The 26,171-nt window shown below is 45.6% G+C and overlaps 2 protein-coding genes across 5 annotated transcripts in view; one reads left to right on the top strand and one right to left on the bottom strand.

The window, feature by feature from the left end:
* Positions 1-9,478, bottom strand: part of LOC146345268 (tubulin delta chain-like) — a 39,045-nt gene extending 29,567 nt beyond the window's left edge. Inside the window, exons 1-2 of one of the 2 annotated variants that reach the window (XM_084859520.1) lie at positions 9,365-9,478; positions 8,155-8,200 (exon numbers count right to left, since the gene is read on the bottom strand). The gene's annotated coding sequence lies outside the window, so the exon portion shown is untranslated. The remainder of the gene's footprint in view (positions 1-8,154; positions 8,201-9,364) is intronic. The other variant, XM_084859519.1, reaches the window with a different exon arrangement.
* Positions 9,479-9,492: 14 nt separating this feature from the next.
* Positions 9,493-26,171, top strand: part of SETD2 (SET domain containing 2, histone lysine methyltransferase) — a 90,640-nt gene continuing 73,961 nt past the window's right edge. For all 3 annotated transcript variants that reach the window (XM_084859511.1, XM_084859510.1, XM_084859512.1), the window contains exons 1-2: positions 9,493-10,642; positions 14,286-14,432. In XM_084859511.1, the coding sequence (XP_084715637.1) occupies positions 10,587-10,642; positions 14,286-14,432 (203 nt within the window). In that variant the 5' untranslated portion in view covers positions 9,493-10,586. The remainder of the gene's footprint in view (positions 10,643-14,285; positions 14,433-26,171) is intronic.

Below are 26,171 nucleotides of genomic sequence, written 5' to 3'. Positions count from 1 at the left end.
TCAAGTGACAGGAAGCCAGATTCCGGCTGAACATCAGGAAAAACTTCCTGACTGTAAGAGCAATATGACAATGGAACCAATGACCTGGGGAGGTGGTGGGCTCTCCCACACTGGAGGCCTTCAAGACGAGGCTGGACAGCCATTTGTCAGGGATGCTCTGACTTGGATTCCTGCACTGAGCAGGGGGTTGGACTCGATGGCCTTGTAGGCCCCTTCCAACCCTACTATTCTATGATTCTATGAAGTCAGTCCATCCTAAAGGAAATCAACCCTGACTGATCATTGGAAGGACAGATACTGAAGCTGAAGCTCAAATATTGTGGCCACCTAATGCAGAGAGAAAAGTCACTGGAAAAGACCCTGATACTGGGAAAGTCTGAAGGCAAAAGAAGAGGACAGCAGAGGATAAGATGGCTAGATAGCATCACCAATGCAATGAATATGAACTTGAGCACACTCCGAGAGAGAGTGGAGGACTGGAAGTCCTGGCGTGCTATGGTCCATGGGGTCACAAAGAGTCGGACACGGCTTAACGACTGAACAACAAATCACGCTACATGTGTTAACTGGCTCACCTAATGCCAGGACGTTTGTTATCAGCAACAGCTGCACAGAGAATAGTCTTTAAGGTGCTACAAGGCTCTTTTGCCGCTTTTGCTGCAACAGACTAACAGGGCTACTCTCTGGAAACTGCTGTAGAGCACAACTCAAGCCCCACTCGCTTTAGCAGGCAGGGTGGAGGGAGAGTGATGGTGCCAGGGAAGGGACAGGGTGCAAAAGGGAGGCAGCAGACTCTCCTGCTGCATCACTACCCATGTCCTAGGTAAACATTCAGCTTCCTACTGTGCAAGCTGGCAACCTCCTGCCTTAAAAATTGTTCTGAGTGTGAAACAACTTATTTCCCTATTCCGTACTGAAAGCCTAGAGAGGCATAGCCAGTCCGTGTTAACAATACTGGGCTACATGGACTAAAGATCTGACTCGGCTTCCCATGTTCCTAAAGGTTCCCTTTCTGCAGGGGTGTTGCTAGGCACTTAAAAGGCTTGGGGCCCAGGTGGACACAAATCTGCATACGAAAATATAGAGATAATTACTAGGATTTAAATTTCACAGAAGGCGAAGTCAGCCAATTAATTTCTCATCCAAATAATTTCAAATAAAATAGTTCTTCAATCAATTTGCGCCCCACCAGATCATCCCAAATCAGTACATCCTCTTTAATTACAATTAAGTTACAATTTCTCCCTTCCTACCTCCACCCTCTCTTTCCCTCCTGGAGAAAAAGTATTTCCACCTCATGCAATTAAGCTTAGAAGAAAAGCTTCCACTGACAAAAATGGAAGGCTTTTCACCCCTAAGATTAATGGGTTTTTTTTTTCGGAGGTCCGTAACATTGTTCAGGAGGCAGCAACTCAAGCCATCCCAAAGAAAAAGAAATGCAAGAAAGCCAAGGGGCTGTCTGATGAGGCTTTACAAGTAGCTCACGAAAGAAGGGAAGCGAAAAGCAAGGGAGAAAGGGGAAGATATAGCCAACTGAATGCAGAGTTCCAGAGAATAGCAAGGAGAGACAAGAAGGCCTTCTTAAATGAACAATGCAAAGAAATCGAGGAAAACAACAGAATGGGAAAGACTAGAGATCTCTTCAAGAAAATTGGAGATCTCAAGGGAACATTTTGTGCAAAGACGGGCATGATCACGGACAAAGAAGGCAGGGACCTAACAGAAGCAGATGAGATTAAGAAGAGGTGGCAAGAATACACAGAAGAACTATACAGGAAAGATCTGAATGTCCCTGATAGCCATGATAGTGCGGTCACTGAACTTGAGCCGGACATCCTCGAGAGTGAAGTCAAGTGGGCCTTAGGAAGCATTAGTAACAACAAAGCTAGCGGAGATGACAGTATACCAGCCGAGCTATTTAAAATCCTAAAAGATGATGCGGTTAAAGTGCTGCATTCAATATGCCAACAAATCTGGAACACTCAACAGTGGCCACAAGACTGGAAAAGGTCAGTTTACATTCCAATTCCAAAGAAGGGCAACGCCAAAGAGTTTTCAAACTACCGCACAATTGCGCTCATTTCACATGCCAGCAAGGTGATGCTCAAAATCCTACAAGCTAGGCTTCAGCAGTATGTGAACCGAGAACTACCGGAAGTGCAAGCTGGGTTTAGAAGAGGCAGAGGAACTAGAGATCAAATCGCCAACATTCGCTGCATCATGGAGAAAGCAAGAGAATTCCAGAAAAACGTCTATTTCTGCTTCATTGACTACGCTAAAGCCTTTGATTGTGTGGATCACAACAAAATGTGGCAAATTCTGAAAGTGATGGGAGTACCAGACCACCTTACCTGTCTCCTGAGAAACCTGTACGAGGGTCAAGAAGCAACAGTCAGAACCGGACATGGAACAACCGATTGGTTCAAAATTGGGAAAGGAGTACGACAAGGCTGCATATTGTCACCCTGCTTATTTAACTTATATGCAGAGTACATCATGAGAAAGGCCGGGTTGGATGAATCACAGGTCGGAATTAAGATTGCTGGGAGAATTATCAACAACCTCCGATATGCAGACGATACCACCCTAATGGCAGAAAGCGAAGAGGATCTAAAGAGCCTCTTGTTGAGGGTGAAACAGGAGAGTGCAAAAGCTGGTTTGAAACTCAACATTCAAAAAACGAAGATCATGGCATCTGGCCCCATCACTTCCTGGCATATAGAAGGGGAAGAAATGGAAGCAGTGACAGATTTTACTTTGTTGGGCTCCAAGATCACCGCAGACGGTGACTGTAGCCATGAAATTAAAAGACGCTTGCTCCTTGGGAGGAAAGCTATGGCAAACCTAGACAGCATAGTAAGAAGCAGAGACATCACCTTGCCGACAAAGGTCCGTCTAATCAAAGCTATGGTTTTCCCAGTAGTAATGTATGGCTGTGAGAGCTGGACTATAAGGAAGGCTGAGCGCCGAAGAATTGATGCTTTCGAACTGTGGTGCTGGAGAAGACTCTTACGAGTCCCCTGGACTGCAAGGAGGTCAAATCAGTCCATCCTAAAGGAAATCAACCCTGTCCGCTCATTGGAAGGACAGATAATGAAGCTGAAGCTCCAATATTTTGGCCACCTAATGCGAAGAGAAAACTCCCTGGAAAAGACCCTGATGCTGGGAAAGACTGAAGGCAAAAGGAGAAGGGGACGGCAGAGGATGAGATGGCTAGATAGCATCACGGATGCAATGAATATGAACTTGAGCACACTCCGGGAGAGAGCGCAGGACAGGAAGGCCTGGCGTGCTATGGTCCATGGGGTCACGAAGAGTCGGACACGACTGAACGACTGAACAACAACAAAGGAAGGAGAGGGTTAACCTTCCCCAGCCGCAATCCCCCTTGAAAATTGCCCCCTGCTTAGCAATTAGGCTAAGAAAGAAATCTTCCATTAGCAGCAATGCACACTCATGGCTTCAGGGAATAAATCTGGGGCCCTGGAAAATAGACTCAGCTGGGGGAAACAGACTCAGTGCCTGGACTCCATAAACCCAGGCCTATCAAATTCATATCACACATGCTGTAAAATACTAAGCATGCGTTTTTTGCAGGCAAGACACATTAAAAAAAGCTGAATGTTGTGACCTTTGATTTAACTGAAGAACCCTGAGATAAAATATACTATATCTTATGCAACACAAGATGTGTAGCAAAGGAAAATTTAAAAACTAAGGTGCACTGTGAATCTATGGTGTTCTTTCATAGTTCCACACAGTTATTGTGTTCTGCAGTATTAGATGCCTGTCATGTTTTTGGAATCACTAACATTGTGAAATAAAGGGCAATCTAAGTGGATTTTAATAGCGTTCAGTATCCCTTGTGGTTTTAAATGGCTCTGGTGGTTTTACTGCTGTTTTAAAATTCCTGCTCTGTGTGTGTGTGTGTGTGTGTGTGGTGTGTGTGTGTGTGTGTGTGTGTGTGTATATATTCTACTGCATTCCCTCCCAGTCCAGTTTGGTACTCACCCAGCGAAGGTGAGAAAAAGAGGAAATTGTATATATTTTAATTTATTCATTTGATTTGTACCCTGCCTTTCTAACAAAAAATGGCACTCATGGTGGCTGGTTGTTGGATGTTAAATAATGTAAGCCATCTTGGAATTGTTATATTGAAAGGTAGAGTAAAATGTTTTCAGTACACACACACACCTTTTACACTCCTATGTGTGTCTACTCAGATGCAAGTCCTATTGGCGCAAATGGATTTTCTGAGTCCTTTTGACAGCTGAAAGACTGATATCACAACATTGGAAGGATAAATGTTCACCTCCTATAATACAATGGACTGAGGACCTAACAACACTATCAATATTTGAATGGGTGGTATATAGGTGCCAGTCGTGAATGGATAAATATATGGATATTTAGTCTGCTTTTCTTGAAGTGTACGGATAATCTCCGGGGGGGGGGGGGGTGTCTTTTGTTTTTAGAATCCAATATTGATATTTCTATGCATGTAATTGTCTTTGGTTTCTTCTTTCACAATTTGTTTTGTTAAAATCACAATGAAAAGATTAATAAAAAAGTAAGTCCTGCTGAGTTCAATGGAACTTACTCACAGCTCAGTGCATACAGAATTGGAACTTTAAGATATGGGGTGAGGGGCAGGGGAGAAAGGACACCTACAAGCACAGTGTTTCGATGTTGCCCCAATATAGCCAAGTATGTACTTGAAGGCCCACTTGTGTTGGTGTGGGAAAAGTTGTCTGATCATGTGGTAAAGTAGCACTCATGAATAATTGCTTGTTGTATGCACACACCTGCCCCAGAGTGTCATTTAAAGCCACATTCTTAAATGTGTTGTGGACAGGGACTCTAGGCCAGGGGCAGGCAACCTTTTTGGGCCATAGGCACATTTGGCAATTTGAGAAACTGTCCTGGGCACCACCAGAAAATGGCTGCCATGGGGGTCATAGCAAAGGACAAGTAACCAGCCGAAAAGATCTGAAATATTAAAGCAAAATCTGTGAGACTGTTGCGGGACAGAACATACCAAGGCTGGGCGGCAGGCGCTGGCGGAGCGCTAGGGGCAGGCCATGCCAGGTAAGGGGAACAAGGGAGAGATATGTAGTATCTGTCCCCTGCTCCGGGCCTGTCTAGAGCCAAAGGATGGCTGGGGGAGGCGTGACTCTATCTTCTGGCCTTCATTTGCTGCTCTGCAATGCCAGATCTGTTACCCAGAAAACCTCCCTCATCCATGACATGATCCTGGATGAGGGTGCAGACCTGGCATGTATTATGGAGACTTTGCTGCCCGAGGCTGCTGCTCCAACCCTTGCAGCCATGTGTCCACCTGGATTTTCGTATGCACAGCAGCCGAGGGCTGGGGATCGGGGAGGGGGAGTGGCTGTTATCTACCGAGAGTCCTTGGTCTTCACCAGACCCCCTCTCCGGGAGACCAAGGTTGCTGAGTGCATGTACTGGAGGTTGGGCCCGAAGGGCAGTTGGGGATTCTGCTTGTGTACCATCCACCCCGCTGCACGGCTGACTCCCTGGCCGAGGTGCTTGAGGTGGTCTCTAATATGCATGTACAGTCCCCTAACTTATTGGTGTTGGGGGACTTCAACGTACATTCAGAGGCCATCCTCACAGGAGCACCTCGGGACTTCATGGAGACCATGGCTTCCTGGGAGCTGCACCATATTCTAACTGGGCCCACCCATGTAGCCGGTCATGCACTAGACCTTGTGTTTGTTTCTGGAGAAGCGGGGAGTGATCTGGAAGTCGGGGGTATATCCACCACCCCCTTGTCATGGTCAGATCACTATCTGGTGACGTTAGACTTCTTGGTTCCACAACCCCTCCGCAGGGGTGGAGGACCCATTAAAATGGTCCGCCCCAGGCATCTTATGGATCCGAATGGATTCCTGAACCCGCTTGGGGATTCTCTGGGGCACGCCAACAGCCACTCAGTAGAGACCCTGGAGGGTGGCTGGAATGCCGCAATCACTGGGACATTAGATCAGGTGGCTCCGAAACACCCTCTCCCCCTGAACAGGGCTCGGACTGCACCATGGTTCAATCCACGGTTACGAGCTCTGAAACAGGAGGTGAGACAGCTAGAGCGCCGGTGGTGGAAGTCTCACTCCAAAGACGATCAGACACGGGCTAGAGCTGTATCTTCAGCCTATCACGTGGTGGTGAAGGCAGCAAAAAAGGAATATTATGCTGCCTCTATCGCGTCTGCAGAGTGCTGTCCCAGGAGGCTGTTCCAAGTGGTCCGGAGCCTGGTCGGTCCTGTGGCTCCTGAACCACTGGAGCATTCTAAGGCCTCCTGTGAGGCCGTGGCAAGGCACTTTGCAGATAAAATTGATCAGATTAGGTGTGTTACTCTGCATGCTGTGGATACAGTTAGTGAGCAAGAGGCGGCCTGTGGCAAACCGGTTTTGTGGGATCGGTTCCAGCTTCTTCCTCCTGATGAAGTGGACAAGGTGCTTTCATCTGTAAGGCCGACCACCTGCTTACTTGATCCTTGCCCATCTTGGCTCATTATAGGCTGCAGAGAGAGACTGGGTGAGGGGATCAGGGCGGTGGTGAACGCCTCCCTTGAGGAGGGAGTGATGCCATCAGCCCTCAAGGAGGCAGTGATAAGACCGCTCTTAAAGAAGCCCTCCTTGGATCCTCAAGTTCTGAACAACTTTCGCCCAGTCTCGAATCTGCCATTTTGGGGCAAGGTGATTGAGCGGGTGGTGGCGATGCAGTTGAAGGCACACTTGGAAGAAACTGATTATCTAGATGCATTTCAGTCAGGCTTCAGGCTTAGGCATGAGACAGAAACAGCCTTGGTCGCCTTGGTGGATGATATGAGGAGGGCTCTGGATAGGGGTGAATGCTCCTTCCTTGTTCTCCTCGACCTCTCAGCGGCTTTTGATACCGTTGACTACGGTATCCTCCTGGACCGCCTGGAGGGGTTGGGCATTGGAGACACCGTATTGCAGTGGTTCCGGTCCTTCCTCTCCGGCAGGTACCAGAGGGTAGCACTGGGAGAGGAGGTTTCGGACCCGTGGCCACTCACTTGTGGGGTGCCACAGGGTTCCATCCTCTCCCCGATGCTATTTAACTTCTATGTGAAGCCGCTGGGGGCTATCATCAGGAGGTTTGGGGTGCGGTGTCATCAATATGCGGATGACAAGCAGCTCTACCTCTCGTTCAAATCTTCACCAAGGTTGGCTGTAGAATCCCTGTCCAAATGTCTGGAGATGGTGAGTGGATGGATGGGGAGGAATAAGCTGAAGCTGAACCCTGACAAGACCGAGGTACTTTTGGTGGGAGACAAGAGGAGGCTGAGGGATGTTGACCTGGTGTTGAATGGGGTACGGCTACCCTTGAAAGACCAGGTTCACAGCATGGGCGTCATTTTGGACTCCCAGCTGTCCATGGAGGCTCAGGTGTCAGCTGTGAGCCGGACAGCGCTGTATCAACTGCATCTGATACGGCGGCTGTGCCCCTTCCTCCCCGACCATCTGCTCCCATTGGTAGTACATGCCCTGGTTTCCTCTCATTTAGACTACTGTAATGCGCTCTACATGGGGTTACCCTTGAAGATGGTTCGGAAGCTGCAGCTGGTACAGAACGTGGCAGCTCGCCTGATTAAAGGCAGCCGCTGGCGAGATCACATCACTCCAGTGCTGAAGGAGTTGCACTGGTTACCAGTTGTTTTCCGGGCCAAATTCAAGGTGTTGGTTTTGACCTTTAAAACCCTATATGGTTCCGGCCCAGCCTATCTTAAGGAGCGCCTCCAGCAACACCAGGCAGGCAAGATCAGCCTCGGATGGCCTTCTCTCTGTCCCATCAGCCAGGACAGCTAGACTGGTGGGGACGAGGGAAAGGGCCTTTTCTGTGGTGGCCCCCACTCTGTGGAACTCCCTCCCTAGGGAACTCCGCCATGCCCCCTCTTTAATGAGCTTCCGCCGTGCATTAAAAACGTGGTTGTTCAGGCAGGCATTTGGGGTGGGTTAGGGTATTTTAGAAAATGTTTTTATTGTAGAATTGTATTGTTTTAAACTGTTTTATTGTATGTTGTACATCGCCCAGAGTGGCTGGGTGACCAGCCAGATGGGCGATTAATAAATTTAATAATAATTGAATAATAATAATAATAATACCTACTGGATGTAAAATTGAGCCGATTCCAAAGTCCTTGATTCAATGGTTCCTGGAGGAAATCAGAGGTGAAATGAATCACAGACTAAATGTCTCCTTTGAACCTGCAGTTATCAGCACCAACAGAAATCTATTTCACAGCAATCTCAGGTACTGGTAAGAAAATATGTTCATTTGTTTTTAAAGTGGGAAAGGTAGGGCACCACAGTGGGTACAAAAAAAAGGTGTCCAGGGGCACACTGGTATCTAATGGGGAAAAATAATAAGCATATGTATATGTATTGTAAGAATGTCCCAAAGTTCTTTACATGTATTCTCAGTAATCCTTACAACAACCCAGTAAAGAAGGCCATTATCTCCTCCATTATTTTATTACACTGTGTATAGAAAGTTTCCAACCGTCCAGCATTGTGTACTTGTGTTGTTTTGTAAGGGCTTCTGCTATACAAAATAAACTATATTTGATTTGTGTAGTCGCACAGGGGATAAAAGGCTTGGTTCTGGGAAAACTATTTTGCAGCAGATTTGTTTGTGGCCCTGGGAAAGAGAATACACAAGCTACGATCCTCAGCATACTTACTAGGGAAGAAGCCCCATTGAAAACAGTAGGACTTAGCTCTTGAGTAGGATTGTGGTGTCATCCTCAGTTCCCTATCTATAAAATGGCAATAAGTGTGTGCTCTCACACAAAGACATTGTGAAGGACCAACGCAACACAGCTGCAGTCCTACGCACAACTAGGAATAAGTCTCTCTGAACACAGTGGGACCTACTTCCGAGCAAGCAGCAACAGAATCGTTTTGCAAAACTATAACTAATACACTAAAGAAAAACAGCACGATCTTAAACGTGTTTGCTCGGAAACGAGTCCTCTTGACTTCAGTGGGGCTTTCTCCCCAGAGAAGACAGCCTTTTCCTATCCTGGTGCCCTCCAGATGTGTAGGACTACAACTCCCAGCATTCGTGGCTCATTGGCCGTGCTGGGTGGGGCTGATGGGAGTTGAAGTCCAAAATACCGGAGGGCACCAGGTTGGGGAAAAGCTGCCGTAGCAAGTGTGCTTAACCTTGCAACCTTAAGATAGCTCGGAAAGGGCGGAAAAACAAATTGTGTCCGGGGAAAGTATCCAAGCAATATAATAATAATAATCTGATTTTTGTGTTAAGATGGTTGTCTTACACAGAAGGAAAAGATCACCAGTGGGGAAGAGCTGCCTACCTTTTTTCCCTACGCCTTTTTGCAGCGACAGCAGTTGCGCTGCACGAAAGCCCCAGGAAAAGCAGCTCACTGGGCTGTGCCTCGCATTTTTTCGTTACTCTCGCTTGGTCGTAGGAAGTCGACGAGTTGCAGTTTCCGTTTGTACGTTTCTGGGCAGCTGGAGGAGGAGGAGGGAGCGAGGAAGGAGGCGGCGGCGGCTCCTCTTCCTCGGGGCGCAATCGCCGCCGTTAATGAGGGCAAAACGGGGAAATTGGAGGAAAAGCAAGAGGGCGAGTTTTCTTAAAATATATTCTGCCCCTGCCAGCCATCTGCAGCGGTCGTCGCGGCACGATCGTCCGTTTGAAGAAAGCCTGAATCTTCCCAAGGGGAATCGGACACACCGAGAGAGGAGCCAGGGCGGAGGAGAAAAGGAGGAGAGAAAAGGTGCAACCTTCGTCCGCATCCAAACTTGAGGATTTACCGTTGTTTTAATTTCGTGCTGATTAAGGGTTCCCATTTGTTCGGGCCTAACTTCCCCTCCTCCCTGTGCATTTGCTCGCGTGGATTATTTCACTTGCAAAAACAGCAGCCGCAGCAGCAAGAGCAAGAAAGCGTGGTTTCCCTTATTTCTTCGTTTTCTTCTCCTTCCTTTCGGGGTGTAGCTCGCTTTTTGGAGGGGGGTCGAACCTCGTCGTGTCCCCACACACACACTCCCCAGGAAAGAAGCCTGGAAGAGCAGAGGAGTATTTGCACCAAAGCAAGGATTTGGATGGTTTCTGTTTTATTTTTTGCCCCCATTTACCCTGGGACGGAAAAGGGAAGCGGCGGCGGCGGCGGCCCCATGGCCTGATCAGCAGCAAGCGAGGGTTTGGGGCTTCCTTCTGGGTTCGTTGCAAAGGTTTGGCTTTTTCTTTTTTTAAAAGGGGGCGAAATCGGATACCGTCCCCCCTCCCAGGACTTCATTTGGCTGGGGGTTTTTTTGGTGCCCAGAGAAGAGGATGTGAACAAGGCACCTGGAGGGGGGGGAACATAAGAAGACCCCAGCCCCACTGGGAAGCTTTCTTTGGTGTCTGGAAGAGGGGTGTTGCTGTTTTTGGATCTTTTACTTTTATTCTGTAAAGCTTTGCTGGCTTGGGATTTGTGTCGTCGCCCCCACCTTCACCTCTGCCCCCCAGCCCCCCCCCCCCAATTTCTTCTCTATGCGGGAAGGAGGCTGGCCTGATCTTCGCTGGCGCTGCTTCTGATGAAGAAGAGGCCGAAGATGGGGGATTTCTACGACCCAGAACATCCCACCCTCGAGTAAGTATTGCAGCCCCCCCCACTCCCCACAAGCCTGTCGGCAGCTTTAAGGCCGGCTTTGGGGGGTTCATCCCTGCAGAGAATAAAAAGCACCCCCTCCCCAATATAACCATCCAGGCATTGACTCGCTGAGACAACGCGGTGGTTTGAGTGTGTGTGAAAAAGCTCTGAACTCAGGCTGGAGGTGGGGATCTCCCCACTGTGCCTCACCCCCAGCATAGCGTTGGCCTAAAGGAGGGGATTGGGGCCCCCTTATGAATATGCTTGCACTCTAGGCTTACTGAGGGAGAGGGGGGCTGATGCTAATGTCCACCCAAGGTTTGTGTAGAGGCCTCTTTCATCCAGGTCTATGTGGGGGAGCATAGCTCGACCCCCCCCCCATAAACCTTTCGTTTTGGGGTGGTCGAAGCCTTGATAATAATTTGAGGTTTGCTTAGAGAATTTCTACCCTAAATGCCGATTCTCGCCCCGTCTCCATAGAAAACAAAAGTTGAAAATGCTCCTGCTGTGTGGTGGCTGCCCTCAAACAAGGAGATGCGCCCACAAGGCTTTTCTCCTCCATGGGGTGGTGGGCTTTTGGGGAGGGGGCAGACATGCTAGGAACTCGTCCCCCCGCCCCCGGAGAATTGTCAGGCAAAGGAGGGCACAGCTGCCCTCCACTAGGCCCAGGCGTTCTTGTGGGGAGGAAGGGGCGAAGGGGTCTGCCCCACCCCAGGCCTTCTCCACAAGGCTCGCCGCCCCCTCCCCTCCGAGCAGCGGAAAAATAATCCTCAGGCCGTCGCCTTTCCCCTGCGGAGCAAGGGAGAGAATAGCTCGCCGTTGCTTTTTCTCCTCGGGCCTGGCGCAGGGGGAAGCAGAGCTAGGCCGCACATCCTCGGCCTCTAGTGAGAGACGTGGCCGGCCCAGGGAAGCCCTAGGCGGGGAGCGATGAAGGGGAGTGGGCGAATAGCTGAGGCGTCTGGAAGTGGAAGGCCGCCTGTTTCCAGGAGGGCGGTGGTGGAAATGGGGTGTGTGTCTGGAGACCCTCTCCCTCATAAAACGTGAGGGTGGGCGAGCCCACCCCCTGCCCCCAAAAGCCTATGGGGCTTAGCACCCTCTTCAGCGAGGGTCATGGCGGGCTGCTGTTATCCCGTCAGCCATTTCTGAAGGTACCTGGGACTCTTCCTTTTCCCCTCCGCGTTTTTATTAGGGACCAGGAAAGGGGGGATTTCGCTGTTGTTAATAGCTCCTCGGTGTACTGATAGGATAGAAACGGAGTATTGTGAAGGGGGGCTCTTTGGGGGCGTTGCCTTCAAAATCAGAAATGAAGGATGGGGGAAATGTTGCCCTCTTAATCTTCTCCTGAAGTGTAGGACACTTGTAAGATACAGATACCTTCCATCACCCCACAAGTTGTGGGAGTAGGGGTGAAAAGATGCCATTGCCCTCTGTTTCGTGGCCTCAGAAAGCTTTCGGGGCAGACTACCATCTTGTTCATCTTCTAAGGTTTGGAGTCTGTGTGTGAGTGCCGTTATCATCCCATCCTTACAACATGGGGCTGCTGTTTCCTTTGCAGCCCCTTTGCTGAAGGATTTTGAGGGAGACGTTGCCTTGTTCATGGTTACCTGAGCCTAGGATATATGAGGAAACAGCAAGAGGGGAAGGCACTTAATGTGTCATAAAACAGACGAGAGAAAGAATTCTCAGGTGCCTGAAAAAAAAATGATTTTGCCCAAAGCATTTAGAATTTTCCTTCCTCGGGGGCTGCTTATCTTTCTCCAGATGTATCAGAAAGAATCCTTCCAATATGTTTTCTGTCTTGAAATGCTCAAAGGATTCTTTTCAATACGTCTGGAGAAAGATAAGCAGCCCCTGAGGAAGGAAATTTCCTCAATTCTTTGGGCAATTTTTTTTTTTTTTCAGGCACCTGAGAACTCTTTTTCTCTTCTGTTTTGTAGGATATATGAGGGACACTGTTGTCCTGACAACCACTTTCCTTATTGGACTTGGGAGCAGTTTGGCTATTTCCCCAATCCCTTCAGGAGGTGATGGGGTTGCTGCCTTAGTCCTTTCTTGAAAAGGTACCCGGGAGTGAGGTTACCCTGTAAACCTCTCCCTTCGGGTGACATAGGTCTGAAAGTTCCCTGGTTCCCTATTTCAAAAGGGCTTTGACAGATTTCCTGTTTGATTCCTCTTCTGGTTAGAACGTGTGAGAGGTGCAAATACATAAAACACACTTGTAAATAGCTAGATAGCTGGTCACCTGTGGTGGGTTAAGAATCACCTTAGGCAACCAGGCAAGGAGAAAACTTTTAACAGAAGTTGCTTCCTTTAGGCCACAAATAATTCAGATAGGTATTCTTGGGAAGGCAGGGTAGTAAAAAAGTGTTTGTGGACCACTAACATTTGGCATGTGCAAGGCTGTAAGAACAGTTGCCTGGACAGCTACTTTCTTCTCAAGTGCGACATCAGAGGGGAGAAGGAGAGGAAAGGGGCAGTTACCTTACTATAAGGATGCAGACCTAACCTCACTTTCTAGGGAGTAAATCTCATTGAACACTGTGGGACTCTTCTCAGTAAATATTGCTAGGGTTGTTCTGCAATTCCAAAGTTTTTATGTATGCAAGTTCCCTCCTGTGAACTCTTTATGTTAAGGAATTGAGAATAATTTGTGTTTTTTCTAACCATATTCTGTCCTGAAATGGGTCTACAAACAGGTGTGCAAAAATGTAAAACAGAAACCATGTCACGAATAAAGAACAACAACCAAACAGCAAAACAGCACACGAGTAGTTAAATAAATCAACCAAATTCAGTTTATTTTCAGTGTCCTCTGGAATAAAACTGTTTTGACCTGCTGCCTAAACATTTACAGCCCAGGAGCAATGAGAACATGGGGACTGAGTTTCAAAGCCTCAGTGCCACCAAAACCTAAGTGCCACTGCTAAGAAGGCCCTATTGCTTGAAGCCATCTTTGCTACCTCCAATATGCACCAATATGCTTGGCATCTTACCGAATAACAACTAAAGCCAAGTTCCTGCCCTGAGGAGCTTCCAGTGTAAAATTTGATGCAGAGGAGACAATAGAGGGTGGGGAGGAGGATGGTGGCTAGAATAAATGGGAAGAACATGTGTTCAGTACAGTAACACATGGACTTGCCGCTCCTTGACCCATTTTTCTCATTAATTTGCATTGGAAAGAGCAATGGAAAAATCCACCCTTAGACCACTCTTCAACTGTCCTCATTGGAAATGCAACTGTAGTATTTAAAGGAGTAACTAGTCCCCTGACATGATTTTGAGTGGGTGCCTGTGGCCTGTACACTCCATCTTGAGTTCTCTTAAGGGGCATTTCTTACTGTCTTGTTAAAACACTTGGGATATTTTGACTTGAAGCTTTGTCCTACAGAGAGCCAATGCCCATGCTTCCAAGTATGGAAGGAAAAATTACTGAGATAACATGCATTGTATTGACATCTGGTGCGTTTTTCTTCTTGTCAGTGATTTTCACTAAATGCACATGTGTAATCAGCAGTATCAGATTTATGTTTTCCATTTCTTCTGGAGAAGGTGGTTCAGTAACTCAGATCCTCCTTGCTTCCCTTCTCTCAGTTGTATATCTAACCCGCAACCGTTTGTCTTGAATACTATTTTATTTTTATAGCACAGCTTTCATGTCGAAGGATCCCAGTGGACATCATAAACCTAATACGTCCAGCATCCCTGAAATGCAGTCACCTCTGAGGTGGAAAGGGACAGACAACTGGTGTATCTTTCCCCAGAATATGGATGGGTCTGAAGAGGTAGAAAGGTAAAATTTTGGACAAGGGCAATAGGGTGAACCTTTGTTTTTGCAAAATACAACATCTTTGGTTAACGCTGCAAAAATAATGTCTTAGCAACTTCTGAAATTAGCGGCATGTGAAACACTTTCAAATTGAATTCAGCTTCTATTTTACTAACCAACAGTGTTTTGGTTTTTCTGCTCGTGAGAAATACTTTTACAAATATCCTTTCTTAACAGGTAAACTTAGTTGTTGGAACAGTAATTAGTGCTCATGACTCTTCAGTTTTAGATGGGAATTATTTTCGGAATGTCAGCAGTTGTACAAGTTTCCATTGCTTTAGGGACTGTCCTATGTTAACTGTCTGTGTGTGTGTTTTTAAAAAAAAACCTTTTCAACAGCTTGGTGGCAAAATAAGTTGGCCTTTAATTCAGGGTTTATATTTTTATTCTTTTTCACTCTTTGTAAGGGCAGAATTGTGGGATATATCTAAAAATATGAATTGTGTCTTCCAAAGATATGTAATCAAAAATACTTCACAATGAGGGTGTCCTCTTGCATGGTTTTCTGTGTTCATATTTTTGGTAGCTATATAGTGTCCACCATTCTGTGAAATCAAATATTGGCTCTTTCTATCTAAGCAAGGTGTGGGGGAGTGAGAATTAAGAAAATGTGCTTTATAAAGCCATTCTTCCTCAGACTTCAGTTGTTCCTGTATTTAAATAGCTATCTGAACTTTATCTTGAACAATAGCCTCCTTCAGGTCTCCCTCAAAGTGCCACAAAATGTTTTAAATGTGCTACAGTGGCATTTCTGGAACCAGCTGGAAAGGATAGCTGGCTATCAAAGGAGAGAGGAGGGGGTATAGAACAGTTTGAAAATAAACCATCACTGCTGCAGGGTGTTTTCTGCTTGCTGGAGAAGATGGCTTCCAGCAAACATGGTTCCTGAAATAGGGCAGACAGCTTATCCTTAGTAAAGCTACAGACAGCTTTTTTATTGGAATGGGAAAGGAGGTGTAATGCTTGTTAATTTTCCCTGCTTAATGAATGGAGGCAGTTAGAATTCTAGAAGTGCAGCTGCTTGGAACTGTATGTGTAAAGTAGTCCTTTGGAAAATTACAGAAATGGCTAATTGGCTTGATCTCTCAACTAAAAGTTGGCAAATCAATCACCCTGTGTGTAGTGCAGTTTTTTTTCTTAATTTGATTACTGCAGAGAAAAGTAAGTTTTAAATTAGATGGATGAGGTAGGAGGTAGCTCATGTGATAAAGTGCAGTGTTTTATAAACCAACAAGATCAGCCGTGTTGGTCAAGTTCATTTTTGTGTGCAAGTAGAAGTAGAAAAAATGATTCAGTTACTGCACTGTAGCTCAAACTGTTAAACTCAAGATAGGTTCAACAGAAAGCCAAACTGAGGTTCTTCCTTCTGTTTGGTTATGGAAAATATCCAGTTAATTGAAGATGCAAGGAATGTCAAGTATGTGAAATGAATTAGGTCAGGGATGTTTCTGTATTTTTTAAAAAACCGGTTACTAGATGTGATTATCTGAAAACAGAAAGCAACACCAAAGGACCTTTTCAACAAAGAGGTATAAGAATCTCCATGAGGTTATAAACCATGGCATCTCTTTGGAAAAAGCTGGGATATTTTTCATTTTCACCTCCCACTGTCCTTCAAGTTGACAGTTTCCACCCTGCTCCCCTTTTACTCCAGGAATATTCCGCAATATAAGTCATATTCTTCTGTACTTTGTAATTCTCAAAATGAGTTCAAATCTCTACTCCACTCATAAACTGGAGATCCTGGCTTGTTTCTCCCAAACAAGCCAGGATTCATAAACCAAGAATAAACCCTTATTTATGATCCTGGCTTGTAAATGTACCTGATAATGGTAGGAGGAGGAGCCAAGCTACAGTGTACAGGTTGCATATATAAACACACAGCTCATTCAAAATAAGGCTTATTCCATGTGAATGCATCCACTAACATTAGTGTGGACGGTTTTGGGGAACTCATTTATTTAGGAAACTTATATGCCACCTTTTCTGCGAGCTAAAAGCATCATAGAGTTCAATGTGATAAAGTAGAAAGTTGTTGTTCAGTCGTTCAGTCATGTCCGACTCTTCGCGACCCCATGGGCCATAGCACGCCAGGCCTTCCTGTCCTAAAAGTAGAAAGTAGCAGCAGGATAAAGAGAGACATTGGTATACAAGTTATAACAGAGCATATCAGTTAAATAGTTTAGTAATTCAGCCACTCACAAAGCCAACTCCAGAAGCCAGTCCAAACAGAAACAAATTAACCAACCAAGTTTTGTGTTCTCCCTTTATAATAATAGTTGGATAGAACAGGGGTGGGCAGATTTCAAGATTGCAGGATTTATTTTGATTTTTTACTAGAATCTTCAGATCCACCAACCAGAGCCAGGTGCAGAATTAAAGAATTCTGAACCCAGGAATGTGTTTTGAGTACCAGAACTGAAAACAACTCATGGTACTTCCACACAAAAATCCTTTACTGGATATACCCTTTGCCAGCTTTTTTCATTTCAGCAGTGTAGTTGATGCTGAGTGATGCCGAGACATTTTGTTGATATTGTTTAACCATTAGAAGTTAGAATCTTTGCTGATCTATTTCAGATCTCCCAGAAATCCACCAGCAAATCCTGATCTACCTTTTGTCCGTCTTTGGGGTAGAGTGTCCTTGTTAATCCATTTCAGAGGGCTGTGGGCCAGCCACAACAGTTCTTCGTTTGAAATACACTTCAGGGGAAAACCAGAAAGAAAAGTTTATCACAATTCTGTGGGATTAATCATGTGGATCATGCACAATTGAACAATTTAAAACTGAGCCTGGTAGAATGAAGATGCTGAAATTTGCTTGATTCAGCTGGGCAGAACCCTGCCAATTGGCTTTGTAGAAGGTTGTGGATTGGGAGGATAATGAAGCTGAGTATTGGAGCAAAGCCACCGCGTGGACTAGCAGTTTTCAAGCTCTGAACAGCTGCTACTATGGCTAAAGTATTTAATGGCAGCAGTGGGCTAGCTGAGTAGCCAACTTGTGCCATAGGTGCTGCAGGGGCATACCCTGACAGGACCTGGAAGGCCCTTTGACCTGTCTATGGAATGCAGTCTTGCTGCCTCTCCTGTGCTATGTTGTTGGCAGCTCGCTGCTAAGTAGACTGGAGTCTGGCCATCCCCAGGCACCACTGTCTCATACTTTGAACTTTTGACACGTGTCACAAAGGTTAGCTACCACTGCACTAGGAACTGTGCAGAATGTGGAAGTTGCACGGTCCTTGCACTTTAAGCTTACATTCTACATCTGGAAGATAAATCAGGTGTGAGAAGAGTTAGGGGCTGATAATATTTGGGGTGGGGGGATAAAGAATCAGGTGGTGGTACAGGAGGCAATAAGGTGGTTCAGGCAAGGCTTTGCTCTTTAAACTCTTTGAAACAAAGTCTTCTCAAATGGAACCTCCAGAGCTACCATATTTTTTTTAACGTTTAGAATCTTTAGCTAGTGTGAGACTCGTCGACAGTTTTGTGTAGCTTGGGGGCTTATTTCCCAAACCTCCTGTGGATACATCTTTTTCTCCTATCCCTGCAGAGCACATTATCAGTAACTTTAGCCCTCAGCAGAATGTTTTGCTACCTGCAAAACACATTTGGGTGTATAGAATCAAACAGAGTAAGGTAGTTTGCTCAATTATTTTATAGATGTAATGCATCAGGGAGACAGTACTGGCTCTGGAAAAAAGATTTGTTCTACACCTGCATCTCTTCATGATCACTTCCTTATTAAAGAGACTAATGACTGTCTCTGAGGGCATGAAAGTGAAGGGCAGGAGGCCTGGCTGCTGTTGTGGCATGTAATTTTTTTTAATGGCTTGCTTGATACTGCTGTCTTCCTCAGCTAAGTTAAGGAGGCACTTCAAAATGTACTTTCCACAAACTGGATGTGTGGATATAATTAGTTTCAGGTGATGAGTCAAGTGTGTGTGCGTGCGTGCACACGTGTGTGTGTAGGGAGGGGGCATCAGTAATAAGCATTTTTATTTATTTATTAATTAAATTTATTAATCGCCCATCTGACTGGTCACCCAGCCACTCTGGGCGATGTACAACCCACCATAAAACAATTTAAAACAATAAAATTTTACCATAATTTTTTTTTTTTTTAAATACCCTAACCCACCCCAAATGCCTGCCTGAACAACCACGTTTTTAATGCACGACGGAAGCTCGTTAAAAAGGGGGCATGACGGAGTTCCCTAGGGAGGGAGTTCCACAGAGTGGGGGCCACCACAGAGAAGGCCCTCTGCCTCGTCCCCACCAGTCTAGCTGTCCTGGCTGATGGGACAGAGAGAAGGCCATAAAATGCAGGTGTGTGCACGCGCACATACTTATGTTCATATACAGGGCTGGGAAATTATTTCAAATTCCATGAATTTATTTCCTGCTTCATTCACAAGACCTCGAAGTCAGTAACCATCTATATTAACACAGAATATTGCAGCTGAAAACACTGCACTAAAGATGTTAAAAGATAGCTGCTAAAGTAAACCTATAAAATACATCCTTAAAGTTTTCCTGTAAAAGGAACTCTCATTTATCAATTTCTGCTTTATGCCTGTCCAAACAGGAAAGTTTATAGTACATCTTCGTCAAGATGCTCTAGTTTTATTGAACCTTAAGAAGGAAATTCAGAGTTGGGAAACAATCTCCAAGAATGCCTTTCTTTTTATCTTTGTTTAAATTTAGTACATAACTGGTATTCTTGAAAGATGCTCTCCACCCAAAATGTTCTCAGTCTATCTTTATGGGTCATTATGGGACAGTGTTTTAGATATGTAAGACCCAAGCCATGCAAATCCTTGGTAGGTCAAAAGTTTCATTTGGAATTTTGTCCATAAGGTGATGGGGAACCAGCACACTAGTTTAATATGCTCACAGTGGCTCAGATTACTATATAGATGCCTGAAGAAGGCATATATCACATATTTTGTCTAAACAAGAGAAGCCAAATGGCTGAATAAAAGAACTTTTCAGATGGTGCGTAAATGAAGATGTAATGCAAGCGAAGCCTTTTCTAGCACTGCAGCGCTCAGAATCCTTTATGTTTTTAATGCAGCATAGTATAGTTTTTTGTCCTACTTCTTCAAGTGTTTGTTACACTTGTTATTTACATTCAAATAGCACAGGCTCTTATGTTTTGTGTGTGCATGTTGGTTCTCTGGTGCCATTTCGTCACCAGAGTATTTTGTTTGTTGTATCCACAGCAACCATCTCAGATGCAGAACAGTACTGTAAGAGTCAATAATACTGCTTTTTATGCTTGACAAGAGACATGGCTCTCTGGCCTTTCTCACTTGAGGAGACCTTCCCTAAGACTTGCATTAACTGAAGTGAACCGTTTAAGTACAAGAACTCCCAGTGTTACAACCTATGTACAAGTTCACATGGTCACCTTTAAGTTATAGTACTGTAACCTGAACATTCCCACATTTCAAAGATGTTGCCTATGATGGTTTTCTGTCCACAAATGTTTTCAGAATGCAAGTAAAGAAAAAAGTACTCTGGGAAGCAGTCCTCTTTTTGTGATTCTGGGCATACCAAATACAAAATAAATTTGGCTGGCCATATTTTTTTCACTATTTATTTATTTATTTATTTATTTATTTCATTTCTATACCGCCCAGTAGCCGAAGCTCTCTGGGCGGTTCACAAAAATTAAATCCAAACAACACACAAGAAAACAATTTAAAATATACAGGACATTAAAACCACAATATAACAATATAGCCACAATAAAACCTAGCAGCAGTGCAAGAGTTTAAAATACAGATTTAAAACAGCAAAGATAAAAATTTAGAAAGCTAAAATGCTAAAATGCCTGAGAAAATAAAAAGGTCTTCACCTGGCGCCGAAAGGAATACAATGTAGGCGCCAGGCGAACCTCACTAGGGAGCTCATTCCAGAGCCGGGGTGCCACAGAAGAAAAAGCCCTCCTCCTAGTAGCCCCCCGCCTCACTTCCTTTGGCAGGGGCTCACGGAGAAGGGCTGCTGATGATGATCTTAAGGTCCGGGCAGGCGCATATGGGAGGAGGCGATCCTTCAGGTAACCTGGCCCCAAGCCGTTAAGGGCTTTGAATGTTAACACCAGCACTTTGAATCGGGCCCGGAAATGGACTGGCAGCCAGTGCAGCTGGAAAAGTATTGGCGTAATATGAGCTCGCAGGCCAGTCCCTGTTAACAATCTTGCTGCCCTATTGTGGACCAGCTGAAGTTTCTGGACCGTTTTCAAAGGCAGCCCCATGTATAACGCATTGCAGTAATCCAGACGAGAAGTTATCAGAGCATGGATAACTGTAGCTAGGCTATCTCTGTCCAGATAAGGGCGTAGTTGGTATACCAGCCTAAGCTGATAAAAAGTGCTCCGTGCCTCTGAGTTCACCTGTGCCTCAAGTGACAGTTCTGGATCCAAGAGCACCCCCAAACTACGAACGTGATCCTTTAGGGGGAGTGCAACCCCCTCCAGAACAGGTTGAATATCACCTAGCCGGGCAGACGAACCACCCACTAACAGTACCTCCATCTTGTCTGGATTGAGTTTCAGTTTATTGGCCCTCATCCAGTCCATTACCGTGCCCAGGCACTGATTCAGAACAGCCACTGCCTCACCTGGTTTTGATGAGAAAGAGAGGTAGAGCTGGGTGTCATCCGCATATTGATGGCACCTCAGCCCACACCTCCGGATAACCTCCCCCAGCAGTTTCATGTAGATGTTAAACAGCATGGGGGATAAAATAGAGCCCTGTGGAACCCCATAACACTAAAGTTATATTCTTCGTGGTAGTTGAGACATTTGAAAACTTTATCCTAGAAACATCCTTCTGAAAACAAAAGGCTTCAAAATGTAGGGAGTAGAATGTCTGTGTTCTGTATAGTCGATCTTCCCCCTCACGGCATTTAATTGTATTTATTATTTACTAACAATATTCCTATTTTGCCTTTTGACAAAGGTTCACAGAGCAGCTTACAAAATGAAATGAAAACCAGTTTTTAAAAATCTTAAAGACTAAAATTAAATAAAGGAACTAGGAAAGTATCCTCCTGTAAAAATCTAATTCCTAAAAGCCTGGTTGCATAAGGAAGCCAAAGAAAACACATGAATCTCATGCAGCATATCATGTACCTACTCCTGGTACATGACAAGTTCACCTTTGATGGGATAAAACCTGTAGTAGGGCCTCATTGGCTGATCTTAAGGCTGTGAGGAGATAAAAAGGGCCATGTGCTCCCCCTTCCTCTTGCTTGCATTACTTCCCAGCTATCTCCCTCTCCCAAAGTCTAGAGAAACACGAATTCAGAACACAGCATGCCAGTGGTCAGATTTATGCAAAATAAGCAGGTGTTCTTCCCCTTTGTCAAAACTTACAATGTAACATCGGCATAGGAATTTGTCTTTTTATTAGTTTGGTTGCTTATGTGAACACACAAGTGGCATGTACATGGATGATGCTATGCAAGTAATATTGGTTTGCATAGCTTGCCATTCCCCTGCGAGGGCTCTCTGTTGCTGTTGAAAAGGCAGCAGTGGAAACCTTTTCTCGCATCCATAGGATCACATTTTAAGAGGGTGAATGAGTCATAATTCCTTTAGAGCTGGTTGTGTGTGCTCCAGGGACAGATATTGCCAATGAAAGAGGGGGAAATGGTGGATTTTGAGGATGATTATGAAATGTCAGGGATGGCACACTGCAGGTGTTCTACAAAAGGCGTGAGGGGGAATAGATGGTATGTTTAAGATGGTCCATCAGACCTCATCATAGCAAGTCTCCCAAGGCAAGAAAAAGTTCTGTTGAGTACTCCCGTCTCCTAGTAACTAAAGGATTGCCTTAATTCTGGTCAGTAGGGACTGTGGGAGATTCCCATGGTCAGTGGGCGCCATAACCCCAGGGTTGTCTTATCTGGGAACGTCTCACAAGTCAGTGTCTTCAGGCATGGAGCTGAGGGTGTGACAGTATCATGGCCCAGCAGTTCTCATCCCAAGGCATAGCTTTAGGTTGTGTCACTGAACAGTTTGCTTCTAGCCCTTCACTGCCTTCAGGTTTGCTTTCCATCCTTGTCTCCTCTCTCACAGGGAGTGATGTGCATGTGTGGAGCTGCTTCTTCCAGTCCAGGTTGATCCATCTGAGAGTGGCAGAGCAGCTGCCCACTTCATATTTCCCTGTGCTGCATTGTATGAATCCCAAGGTCAGATGATATGTGATGAAAGGGAATGCAAAAATATCACTTAAGCGCTGTAAATGCTCTGTACACAGGTCACTGCTACTGCATAGCCCGTCTAGCAGACCTCTCACATTGAAAAGGGGATAGTAGCTGTGGATCTGTCTCTGGCCAGGAGGAATAGGGAGGAATCCTTGCTTAATGCCTTCCGTGCAGAAGGTCCCAAGTTCAATCTACAGTTAAAGGATCTCATCAGGGCTGGGGAAGGCATCTCTGCCTGAAACCTTGGAGAGCTGTTCCCCGTCAGAGTAAACAGTACCAGCAGAGAGGGATTGAGGGATCTGGCTTTGTATAAGACAGCTTTATATTCAGGTTTGTGGTTCATAAATACAGCAGTTGTATGCACAGAGAGTTCCCCCGCCCCACTCCATCTCACAAATGATCCTCCAACTGCCACGCCAGAGAGGCTTTCTTGCCCTTTTCTAAAAATGGTTGGTTTATTTATTTATATTATACAAATGTCTTTGAAATCCAGGTGGTGAAGCTCTTGTTGGCAAAGGAATTGTCTCCTAGTGAGGACTGTTTGGACCCTGAGTCAATGTTTGCTTTCAGCCAAAATATTGTTGCAACTGCTTGAAATCTAGAGGATACGAAGAATGAGAAAGCTAAATCATGCTCAACTTACAATGCAGTATAAACAAACCTTTTATTCAGCTAAAGCCACAAGTGGCATCAAATACTTGCTGGCTGTTTGGGTGGTTCTTTTGTTTTAAGCAAGGAGCGGTAGAGCCAAGGACATAATCTTTTGAAGGCAATATAGAGTAGTAGTATTCCTTCCCCAAACTGTTCTTTATTGAAAGGAAGATTGATAGACTTGGATCAGGGATGAGCAGCCCTTCTTCTGTCAAGGGACACGCTTCCTTGCCAGGGAACACATGTCAATGGTGAGCAGGGCTGAAGTCAGCAGTGAGAGGGTTCCACCCTTAAAGGCAACCTAGAAATAATCTCAGATAGATAGATTGTGGGAAGGGTCAGAACTAAAAGTAGTGGGTCACCCCCTTTCTCTTTCTGACATTTTTTTCTCTCTGCTACCCCCTTTTATCTCCTCCTTATCAGTGCAGCAGGCTGCCAGGGAAGGGACAGATCGCTCTTGCCAGAAGTCTGAACTGATCTCACGCAGAGGACTTTTGAAATTGGGCTGAAATTGAGCAGAGGGCTGCGTGAAATGAACCCTTGCTCAAGTGTGTGTAAAGCATGGGAGGGGAACCTTCTGCCTGTGGGACTAATCTGGCTTCCAAACCCTCTCCATCCGGGTCATGGATCCTCCTTGGGTTCCTTCAGGGGGCCTGGAGGAACCCCCCTGGAGAATTCCCCTCTGTTATCTCTGAGCTCAGGCATGGACTTGGCAGGCCCTGGGAGGCAGCAGTGGTTGAGTCTGTTTGCACAGCACACAGCACTCGCCATGCCAAGCTGGGGACTTTCTCTGTGCTGAGAAATGCACAGAACTCCATTCCTCTCTCAGTATCGAAAAAGGCAAAACGGCTGGGTGATGATATCAGTGGGTATAGCCACACCCACTAATGTCATCCAGCCAATGGAATGCCTGGTGGGAGGCAGTTCAGCCCCCACCTAAAACTGGTCCCCCAGTTTGTGTAAATCATTTTAGAAAAGGGTTCTTCTAGTTTCAACAGACATTAGTTTGCTTTTTCGCATGGCTGCATAAAGCACAGATTTAACATGTCTCCCATGCCCTTGAGAACCTTTTATTTAAATGTGTTCTCCCCCTTCTGCTTGTGCTCCTTGACTTTACATTTTCCCATAGGCCAGTCCCACATTTCCAAAGAGGATCAGGGGGTAGGCTTTGCATGCATGCATATTCTCAGGGTAAACCTGGGTATGCTAAGAACAGTTTAACATACCTCTCTCAGCCAATCTTTATATTCAGTGATTTAAAAAATCTGCCAGTTTAAGACTAGAGTTAAAGCTGCCTCATGTAGACACAAGCTCCACAAAACCAGGAAATGGGAAGCTAAGGCTGATGCCTTAACTGACATGCCTGTTGATCAGTGATGATGTTGTGCAGTGTCACAGATTGTGTTTGCTTACAACTTACCCTCTATGCACCCACACTTTTCCTTGTTCTTTCAGGCCCAAATCCAGATGGGGAGGATGGAGTATCTGGGGCCTGCAAAGATGCCCCATGTTGCCCTGGCCCTGTATTGTCTTTTGAAGCACCTAAGCCTTACTGTATTGCTAAAGGAATCCTCATGAGTTTACCCTTGCCACTTTGAAGCTTACATGAGTAACTGGATGGGTCGGTTAAATGGGAAGGTTAGAATGCTCCATAAGGCAGTACATAACCGAGACAATGTGGGGCACCTTTGTTGACCAAAGAATTGGGTGCATGGAGGGTAAGTTGTAAGCAAGCACAATTTCTGACATTGCTTAACATCATCACATTATGGGGCACAGTAGTTGAGGCATCAGCTTTAACTTCCCATTTCCGAGCTTTGACGCTTTTCCCCTATGCCTGTAATTTGTATTACACCTGGATGCCCTTTTAGCAATGTAAATTGGAGGCTTGGGGAGGCCTGATCCAGACTGGACCATATAGGGCAGAGGAGGTGAATTCTCCCTCCTTCCCATGTTAGGATCCCAATTCGTGTAGTAACGTGCAGTCTTGCCTTGTGAGGTCATATTCCATAACTAAAGGCATAGATCTTGCCAACAGAATATAGTAGAATTCCTCTGGAGTATTGACAGCATTCTAGCTTCAGAGTGAAACTGAGGATGCCTGACATAACTTTGCCAGCAGTTGCTGCCAATGGGGCTGTTTGCAAGTCTTGGCGGCAAATCGTGGGTTAATTATTTAGTACAAATTGGAAGCGAACTGCTTGCAGTTTGCGCTGACAATCTGTGAACATCTTGTTATTAGCTCAGCAGGTGTCATTTTTATAAGCAATAGAATTTTGAGCCTTATGATGGCAGAACCTTTTTTTTGCCACTCACTTAACTAAAAGGACGCTTTTGTGCCTTTTAATTTTCTCTCTCTTTCACATCCTCCTCCACAATCACCAACACCAAACCTTTTCTCAAAGCTTGATGTGACCCTGTGCCTAATCTCCAATTTTTACCAACCAACCTGTAATGAAATAATCTTTCATATCTGCACTTCCTTTTCCTTGTAGGGGCGGAGGATGCGGGGATTCAGATATCATGAGCAGATGACCGCATAATCAGGGGTGTCCAACCTCAGGCCCCTGCTCCAAATCTGGCTTACTTGGGGTCCCAATCAGGCTCTCCAGGGTTCCCCAGATGGCTCTGCCCCTTTCCCCCCAGCCGCCTATCATTTGGTGGTTTCCTGGCTTTTGTCTGTGTCTGTCCACTTCTTAGCGGTTGAAATGCCTCTCCTAAGGCTTAGTTACTGATAGTAAGAGCTTTAAACCAAAATGTGGTGGTATTTTTGGCACTGCCCATTTTAGCTTTGGCCATGCCCACCACCACTGGAACGCAGCCCGGAGAGCTTTCAGA

The sequence above is a fragment of the Heloderma suspectum genome, chromosome 5 (assembly GCF_057233095.1).
Source record: "Heloderma suspectum isolate Gila_16-S chromosome 5, 16-S_ref, whole genome shotgun sequence".
In the NCBI taxonomy this organism is placed as follows: Eukaryota; Metazoa; Chordata; class Lepidosauria; order Squamata; family Helodermatidae; genus Heloderma; species Heloderma suspectum.
This window is presented reverse-complemented; position numbering and strand designations above follow the sequence as displayed.